At 48.9% G+C, this 9,880-nt stretch overlaps 1 protein-coding gene across 1 annotated transcript; it reads right to left on the bottom strand.

Annotated features, from left to right (window-relative positions):
* Positions 1 to 290: 290 nt before the first annotated feature.
* On the bottom strand, positions 291 to 4,039 carry FZD1 (frizzled class receptor 1). Its single transcript, XM_041466565.1, has one exon. The coding sequence runs from the start codon at positions 3,890 to 3,892 to the stop codon at positions 2,135 to 2,137; it is 1,758 nt and encodes a 585-aa protein (XP_041322499.1). The 5' UTR covers positions 3,893 to 4,039; the 3' UTR covers positions 291 to 2,134.
* Between the last annotated feature and the right edge of the window lie 5,841 nt (positions 4,040 to 9,880).

The raw sequence follows: 9,880 nt of genomic DNA, 5'->3' as shown, positions 1-9,880 counted from the left end.
TCTCCTGCCATATAGCAGATCTCTTCTTGGATTTCACACCACTGACCATACCCTGTCAGAGATCTTGAACAGTTTACATTACTTCTTTTGAAGGATTAATCTAGACTGGCCCAGAGATAAAAACCAAAATGCACAATGAATTCCTACACTGAATTCCAGCTTGTTACTGTGAACTCAACACAAGAAAAAAGGAATCCCACACATCTTGCAGTATATACCCTGCTTTCACACAGTATGAGTTAGAGGAATACGTAAAGGGACAAACTACTTTTGTACAAAACCTCAATTTATTTCAGAGAAATTAAAAATATGGTATTTAATATATATAAATTTCTATTCCTCTATAAATATAGATGATCTTGTGATAATGAACAGAAATAAATGCATACCAAATTAAAATAATTTTGCATTTCAGGGTATGGTAGCCATAGATAATGTTTATGAACCTAAATACAGGCATTTGTAATATAAAAAAAAGTTTAAAACAATACAATCAGGAGAGAAGCATTCTGCTGTTTTTCATACAGAGGTCTACATATTCAAATGCATCTGTTGAAAGTTACAATTTCGTCTTTAACTTTTTAAACTTATTAGAAGCACAATCCCACACACCCAGGAGCATACAAGGTAGCTGATATACTGCACACATGTATCTTATCCTTGCAGTATGCAATGTTATTTCTGTACCGAAAAAAGAGGCGAAAAAAGACAGCAGAGGCTCTTTCAGGTCTCACATCTCACCAGGGTGGTTAAGCATTCTGCTTTACTGTTTTCCTTTCCATTGTTTTTACCACTGGCAAAAATCATCACACCCTCATAATGTGCAATGATTTAAATCTCAATGAATTAAAATTCAGAGGAACGGCAATGGCTCCAATGTTTCCCATATGAAGAGCCGGTGTATGAATATAACTAGGGGGCAGGGAGGAAACAAACAAAAGCCCCAAACTGAATGCGGCGTTTTATTCCGATGAAGCTCTTTTCACTGAGCCCGTATTTCCTGATCCTGCTGACCCCAGCCGGCAGCAGCCCGGCGGGGAGGGACCGGGGCAGGCGGCGGTAGGAGCACCCGCGGGGCGCCCCCGGACTGGAAAGTGGGCTCAGAAAAAAAACCCCAGCAGGAGGGAATTTCGGTGTATCTCTGCCGCCGTTCACCTCCTGAGCCATCGGAGGTGCTACAGGTGCAGGCGGTGCGAACCCCAACTCGTACACCGAACCGGGCCAGCTGCTCCCGGGCCATGCGCGGCACGGCCAGCCCCGGAACCCCGGCCGCGGGCACCGCGAGGGGCTCTCCCCGCTCAGAGCGGCCCGCCCCGAGCTCCGCTGCTGTTTGTACCCCAGAAAGGCCCGGCGGGCGCCAGCGGGGCCGGGGCTCGGCGCAGCGCCATGCTCGGGCACTTCTCCGTCCTCCCCGTACGGGACCGGGCGGGGTCGGAGCTCCCCAGACGGGACCGGGACCGGGACCGGGGCGGGAAGCGGCGCTCCTCCCCATCCCCACCTCCACGCTACCGGGACCGGGACCCAGCCTGGTCAGGAGGCGCCCCGGCCGCAGCCCCGCTCCGGGCCCTCCTGCTCATGCAGCTGAAATTCCAAGCAAAGCCATTACAAAACCTGTGGGGGGGCGGGGAAGGGGGTTTGTTTTCGATTCCCTTACTGGCAGCTTTTCCCATCCTGCCCTACGAATAAAAATCCAAAGCCTTTTTTTCCTTTAAATTAAAAAAAAAAAAAAAAAAAAAAAAAAAAAAAAAGGCGGGGGGGAGGGGGAGATAAGCGAGGAAGTAAAATCCGCAAACGGGTTAGAAGTGTCCTAAATAATTAAAAAAAAAAGTGAGGTTTTTTTTGTAATTTAAATACAAATATACTTACAAAATCTTACAGAGGTTATTTACATCCCTCTCCCCCAACCTGACAGTGCGTTCAGCTCCTACAGCAGACAGCCCGAGCAGGACAGGGAGGGCAGAGCCTAGAGATCCCAGGCACTGGGGTCCCCCTAGCTCGTCCTCCACTCCCCGCCGCCTGCGGAAGCCACTCGCAGTCCCAAAAGTTTGCCCAGGCCTGCATAAGGAGCTGCTTCCCGAGGCAGAGCCTCAGTCCTCCGCCTGCCCGCATCTCCCTAGCCTGGCAAGCAGAGGTCTCAGACTGTGGTCTCGCCCTGCTTGCTGTTGGTGAGCCTGGTGTAAAACTTCCTCCAGGAGTTCAGGGTTTTCCCAGACCAGATCCAGAAGCCCGAGGTGATGCCCACGATTAAGGTCATGAGATACTTGATCATGAAGACAGTGAAGTCGGGGCTCATGGGCGGGTGGTGGCCGCTGTGGTTGTTGGGGCAGGGAATGGCATAACTCTTACAGCTCTGCGTGACCCAGCTCCTCTCCCACTGTTCCCTAAAAGCTTGCTCGTAAAAATAGCAGGCAATGACGATGGTGGCCGGCACTGTGTAGAGGACGCTGAAGATGCCTATCCTAACCATGAGCTTCTCCAGCTTTTCTGTCTTGGTGCCGTCATGCTTCATGATGGTCCGGATCCTGAAGAGGGACACAAAGCCAGCCAGCAGGAAAGAGGTGCCGATGAACAGGTAGACGAACAAGGGGGCCAGCACAAAGCCCCTCAGGGCATCCACGTTGTTGATGCCCACAAAGCAGACGCCGCTGAGGACGTCGCCATCCACTTGTCCCAGGGCAAGGATGGTGATGGTCTTGATGGCCGGCACGGCCCAGGCGGCCAGATGAAAGTACTGGGAGTTGGCCTCAATGGCCTCATGGCCCCACTTCATGCCAGCAGCAAGGAACCAGGTAAGGGAGAGGATGACCCACCATATGGAGCTGGCCATGCCAAAGAAGTAGAGCATCATGAAGAGGATGGTGCAGCCCTCCCGCTTCGTGCCCTGCGCCACGGTGCGGGAACCGTCCTCGGCAAAGCGCTCGTTGCAGACCACCCTCTCCTCCAGGAGGAAGCCGGCGATGTAGGCCACGGCCACCGCCGTGTAGCAGCCCGAGAGGAAGATGATGGGCCGCTCGGGGTAGCTGAATCGCTTCATGTCCACCAAGTAGGTGAGGACGGTGAAGAGGGTAGAGGCACAGCAGAGCACGGACCAGATGCCGATCCAGGTGCGGGAGAAGCGCAGCTCCTCGGGCCCGAAGTACATGAGCCCGTAGAGGCGGCCGGGCTCGCAGGGCGCCCCGCAGTCCTTCTCTCCCAGGAAGCGGTAGTTCAGGTAGGAGGGCACCTTCAGCGCCCGCGGGCAGGTGAAGCGCCCGCGGGGCTCGCCGGGCCCCGGGCCCCCGGGGCCGCCGCCGGCGCCCCCGCGGTGCGGGTTGCTGGTCCAGCTCTCGGGGCGCAGCGCGGGCGTGGGGGTGCCGCGCTCGGAGGCGTTCTGCCCCACGCACAGCTCGCCAGCCCCGTGCACCGGGAACTTTTCGCAGCGCAGCGTATCGGGCCACTGGAAGCCGAACTTGTTCATGAGGGCCTCGCAGCCCTGGCGGGCCCGCTCGCAGAGGGAGCGGCAGGGCGGCAGGGCCTGCTCCAGCACGGTGCACACCGGCGCGTACATGGAGCACAGGAAGAACTTCAGCTCCAGCGAGCACTGCACCTTCACCAGCGGGTAGAACTGGTGCACCTCCAGCCCCGCGTCCTCCTGGTTGGTGTGGCCCAGCAGGTTGGGCATGATGGTCTGGTTGTAGGCGATGTCAGTGCAGAGAGGGATGGAGATGGGCTGGCAGTAGCCGTGGTCAGGGATGGAGATGCCCCGCTCGCCGTTGTACTGCGACGCCGGCAGCTGCCCCCCGGCCGGGAGCGCCGCCGCCCACAGCAGCACCAGCAGCAGCGGCAGCCGCGGGCACCGGCCGCTGCCAACTTCCCCGCCGCCGCTCACCGCCGGCCCGCGCCGCTCGGCCATGCTCAGTCGGTGCCGCCTGCCCTGCCGGGCTCCCGCCGCCCCGCCGCCGCCGCTGCTCCTCCCGACCCGAACTTGCGACTCATGAAGGGAGCGGCGGGCAAGGACGGGGCAGTCCCGGCCGCCACTCACGCGGCCGCGGAGCGCAGCTCTGCCCGCACCGGCGGCAGCGTCCTCCGCGCCTCCGACTACCGCCGCCGCCGCCGCCTCCGCCGCCGCCGCCTGACCATTTGTGCCGGCCCCTCGAGCCCGCGCCCCTCGCCTCGCCGCGCCGCGCTCCCTCCGACCGGTTTCCAGGCGCCCCGCAGTCTGCTTCACCGGAGGGAGGAGCCTTGAAACCGACGCCGAACTTTCCTGCGTAAGGGACCGTCTCCCAACGCCTCACCCGGGGGCGGGCGCAGGCGGGCGCGGGGCTGCCCCGCGCCGCGCACAAAGGCGGCGGGGGCGGCGCTGGGGAAGGGGCCCCGCGGCGGGGGGGTGATCGGGGGAACGGGGCTGTGCCGTGTCGGTCGGCGGCGCGCCGACCCCGGCTGTCCCGGGGCTGTTTTTGGATTCCCCCGTGATGACGATTGTTGAAGCTGTTGAACGGCGCACCCGGACTGGGCCGGAGCCCGCCACCCTCGGTGTCCCCCGCCGTGCAAGCGGGGAATCGATGGGAATCGATGTTTGGCACATAGCAAAGGGCAGCATTGGAGGAGGGGTCCGCGGCACTGCCGGGACTCTGCTGCGGGGAGCAGTGCGCAGTGGGGGTATCTCTGCAGGTACAAATGTGGGAGACACACTGCGGTCACTTGAGGGGCGGGCAGGAGCCGCAGCTACGTGGAGGCACAGACCGCGATGTCGCACATCGCACACACGGTGAAATTGGAGTGGCTAAAACTCGCCTCTCCCCAGAGACACTAAGTAACTCGCTACCGAGCTATTGCCAGTGTGTTATCTGCGCCTTCCTCCCAGCGTGTCCTCAGCAGCAGCCCGACACAGGAAGATAATCCCAATAGGGCTTTCCCATTTCCCTTCCTCCCTCTGCGTAGTGGGCAACTATTCCAGTGTGATTCAAGTCGAATGCTGTGTGACTTGCAATACCTCCTGTCAGGTTTTTTGGAAAATTCTTGCTATACAGTGACCACCAGCAGTGGCCATTTTTGCATGCCTGAAGCCCCATTGTACAAACAGAATAGAAGTCCTGTTGGCTCTCCTGAAATGCATAGTCCAGAAGAACGATGAAGGCTGAATAGGGGATTTACTGTACTCATTGGAACTGAATAAGAATAATAAAGTGTGCTCCTGGAGAGAAGAACCCTGCCCTGTTCTCCAGACATTCAGTAATTAAGGCTCTCCGTCGTGTGTGCAAATGTTCTCATAATTGTCTGAAGGTTCATTCTACCATTTGGAGCTGAACCAGGCATGGGACTTCTCCCACCAGCTGTCTTCCTTCTCTGCAGCATGCTCCCACCCTTTCCGCCTTGCATGTTAATTGTTCCAAAAATCCATTAGTAGTAAGACAGCTCCAGCATTTATTTCTAGCTGTCAGAGGTGGCAAGGGTTAATAAAAGACATCCGTATTTCTTGGATAGCTACAGATAAAATTTGGACCATGCTATTTAGGCCACTTTCTTTCTCCCAGCAGTACTGTCCCACATTCAAACTAATTAATAGCAAAATCTGTGCTGTGTAACGACTGCAGGAGTGGGATCATGTTTAGAAATTGCACATCCTTAAAAATGTCGATTGCTGATGTCCTCGTTTACGGAGGTTCACTGAGTTCTGTCAAGAGCTCTTTTCTCAGAGGACCATAGTTCAAAAATTATATGTACAAATACCTTTTTCCATCTTCTGCTGAACAGTTTGATTCCTTAAATATTATATTTATAGTTTGAAGCTACAGATTTTTCTCTTCAGATCTACATCAGTAATTAAAATTATTAACTTCTTTGTAGCACAAAGCCTATTTATATTCAGCCCTAAATCGCAGTATTGTCTCTCTGTTCATCCTAAAAAGACTGAACACTGAATCTTTAGATCAGAATAAGTATTATCCATGCTCTTTCTCACAGACAATGGGTGTGAATTTCTAACTAGTCTTAGGAAGCCTCCTTGGCTTTCTACCTGTCCTCTTTAGACCTGGGGACACATCATACAATCCAGGAGAGGTAATTAAGATGACCAAGTGCATCATCAGTTGATTGAAATTCTACCTGCTGGGGTCTGCATTTGAAATATTAAGGAAACATTTCTCAAACTAAAAAACACCATCTCTAATAACCTAGAAGACTGTTCTAGGAGAAAGACCAGTGTATACAGATAAGGTTTGTGCATTTACATAACAGATTTTTTCAACTAGTACAGAAGGAAAACGACACATTTTTGGATTAATAAGCTAATTTTTTTTTTTTTTTTTTTTTTTTTTTCGGTTCTGAAGCAGTAACTATCTAAATGCAGTAATTAGCTAAAAGCTAAATGCAGCTTGAGAAAAAACTACTTCAATTTCAGTTGCATCAGTAAGACTAGCTCAAAAAGAAAAAGTGGAAATGGGATGGAGGTGGTATTGTGGGGAGAAGATAAAGGGTTGAGAGCTGGTAAGTTCAGAAAAGTTTCATTTTAACTGTTTAATGATTTTTCACATAACAGAAGAAAATCCTGTGTGGAATGAATCTTCCCAGAAGCACTTGTCCTACATTTCAAACACCCCAAACCACAAAACTCATCATTAAAGCATAATCCTTTGTGGCCCAAAACACCAGATCAGTTTAAACCGTGCCTGAGCAAGAATTGCAAGATGTGTTTTGATGCCCATCCACTACTACAGCAACGAACACCCCCTGCGATCAAATCACCAGCACATCCTGGTCTTACATTTGATGTTCCAGGGCTGTACTTCATCCAGTTCACAGCTGCATTTCAGCTAGTTGTACTGCTGAAAACGAGCACTCAGCTCCAGCATGAGCTCCTGGAGGCCACCTCCACAGACCAAACAAACCACTGTGCTGTTTGTGAGGGAGTCTTTCTCACAAAACAAATATTCTCCCACTCCTTTCAAACCTGATCCTTAAGGGAAACTACAGAACTTGTCTCACAGAAGTGCACATGGGAACTAGGTTTCCTAACTCTGCCCAAAATGTTGGACTCAGTTGAGATAGTACTGATAGTACATTAGATAGTTGAGATAGTGTCTGATAGTACATTATAATTTCCTTCTACTTCAACTTACAACACTGCCCCCTCCCACTTACCCCTCTCCAAATCAACACACTGTAAGGTAATTTTCTCTTATTTCTGCTTAGCTAATAAATGCTACTTTTTCCCACCATTAACATCATCAATATACTCTCTGTTCTAAAGCTACCATCTTCCTTTCAGAGCTGGCTTAATGAATAAATATCTTAGGAAATGGTAAGCAATTGCTCTTAACTGAAAAGTGATTTTAACCCACAGAAAATTGTGATCAAAAGTCTGTCTTACTTTTCCACATATATATCTTGGCCTACACAAAATGTACTGCTTCTTCATGCAAGCTCAGTACTGCATATCATATCCACAGGAAATTATTCCTGTGTGTCTCCCTTGTTCTTTTAATGATTCCTTAGGTGTCCATCATAGGTGACAGCTGCAGAGAGGAGACTGGACTGGATGCCACCTTTGCTTGGGTCAATATGACAGTAATCATGTTCTTATGAAGACACACAGTGTATTTCTTAAAGCACAGGCACTCTTCCCCCTTGCCACGGAAAGACAATCTTCCATTCTAAAAGAAACAAAAATTTGGGCATTAAATTATAATAAAAGGAATTTCAGCTTTTACTTCACAACAATATGCAGATGTTACTAGGTATAGTAACATATAGCCATTAGGGGAACTTAGGACTCTGGTAGGTAGTCTTATATTCTTTATGTACCAATACAATCCTTAGAGTGCTGGTTTGTGCTTGCTTTACTTGTTATGGAAGATGGGGGATTGTCTGAAGAAAAAAAGTAGTTATGTAAATCTTTAATTTTGTACAGAAACAAAGCAAAAAGTCATCACAGGATTTTCTTGTTTTCCTCTATGTGACTGGCAGAAATAGGATAGAGTGAATGCTACCATTCTACAGCACTTAATGAATACTTGTTTCCCTTGAGGAAATTATTCAGCTTTATCTCACAGACCTATGTTACATACAGAGAATCCAAATATAAGCACAAATGTGTGTGTAGGAAGGCTAGTGAGCACCCAAATGAATAAAATGTAAACGGAGATAATGACATAAATTATGTTTGTCCACCAAATTAAAGCAAAGTTATGCTTAAATAATTAGGTTTTTAGTTGATTCAAGGTTTCATTATTTAGATATAAATAAATAAATAAAGGGTTAAAAGTAAGATCATAATAAATCACTGGGATAAGTTAAAAGTTAATTTTTGTGTCATGTTGAGCATGAATCTTGGCTGATAAGAACAGTTAATATTTTTTGTATGCAGAGAAATTAGTTCTGTATGGAAAGAAAGGATTTTTAAGATTTGGGTAGACAGAGGGATTAAAATATGTAATCTGTGATGGGCAGAAATGGGTATACTAAATTAATGAAGTTTCTTGGGAGTTTCCAAATGAGACAGTACAGATTTACATCTCAGGTGGGTCTCATTTCAGCTCTGAGTACTGGCAGTACACATCACATCAATAAAAGTCCTCTCAATGCACAGACAGGGACACTTGCTGAAAAATCAGTACAAGGACTGTAAAAGCAGTAAAATGAAGGAGAATCAGTGCAAAGATTCTAAATGCAGTGAAATGAAGGAGAGATTATTACAGTGTCATACATCTCAAATTGTAAGATGAAATAAGGTACACCCTTGCATTGCCATATTAAAACTACCATATATTTTGGATGATAAAATCCTTAATCCAGATAATACATGCTACTTAAAGTAAGGTGTTTGACCCTAAAAGTTGACATGGAGGTCTGCAACCCAAAATTCTGGAGAGAAGGTACCTGGACAAGTCTCCCAAGCAGCTTTAACAGATGCACAGTAAGATACTTCTCAGTTTGCGACATGCCAATGACATAGCCATCTGCCTGAGGACCATGGCCATAGTGTCTCACGGACCCAGTCTTGCCAGAAGAACAAAATCCTTAAAATTTAAAAGCCTGCCTTCAACATTTCTTGGAACATCTAGAAGACTCTTGGAAGTATGCCTGTGCTGACAAAAATAACAAACACATGCAGTGACTGGCAAAGAAAATCAGTAGGAGCTGAACACAAACCTTAGGGATGGGTCAGTCAGCAGCCAGAATACTTTCTGCAGCAAAGGATCTCAAGGCTGTACAGCCAAGTGCTCAGAAAGTCACCTCAGTGCAGAGGCAGTTGTTACTAACAAGCATTTGACAAGACAACAAGTAATTCTCTGACCATTGGGTGGCCCAGGTCAGCTTACCCTCAAATTCATCCCACTTGCCTCTCTATATGCCTTTTATTAATTGGCTGTATTAGTTTGCAATTCTCTGTTTAGGTTAAAAAATGTACTTTTATTTCTATTTGGGAGCTGTGGGAACAAGAGAAATAGAATTTATTCCTGCTGAGTGATACCTATTGTAGCTGAATGCTCTACCAGGTAGCATGGACTAGGAATAAAGAGCAATTTTTGGCCAGCATTGGTGTAAGTCAGGCCCCCCATTACAAGGATTTTATGTTTTAAAGAGGCATGAGGAGAAGCGGTATGCACAGTCAAAGCAGACTACAAAGAATCTCTTCCTCCCAATACCCACAGCATTTTTTCCTTAATGCTGTTTATTCAAGATAGATGGAGTATGTGGAGATTTGATTTAAGTTTTCTTTTCTGTTCAGAAGAAATGTAGATGATCCCTTGCAAATTAAAGCCGTATGTTGCCTGCCTTCCTTGACATGTTCTGCGCTGGGGTGAGAGGCGCAGGGGCTGCAGCCCGGCTGCTGCTGCCAGAAGTTTTCCGGAGAACAAGAAAAAGTCACAACTCTTAAAAGGGCAATTGCAGATCACAG

Source organism: Pyrgilauda ruficollis, unplaced genomic scaffold (genome assembly GCF_017590135.1).
Source record: "Pyrgilauda ruficollis isolate IOZ18807 unplaced genomic scaffold, ASM1759013v1 scaffold2, whole genome shotgun sequence".
Lineage (NCBI taxonomy): Eukaryota > Metazoa > Chordata > Aves > Passeriformes > Passeridae > Pyrgilauda > Pyrgilauda ruficollis.
This window is presented reverse-complemented; position numbering and strand designations above follow the sequence as displayed.

What these genes read in the sequence shown, in the direction of transcription:
- FZD1 (XM_041466565.1), bottom strand. Translation starts at nt 3,892, where the DNA reads ATGGCCGAGCGGCGCGGGCCGGCGGTGAGCGGCGGCGGGGAAGTTGGC.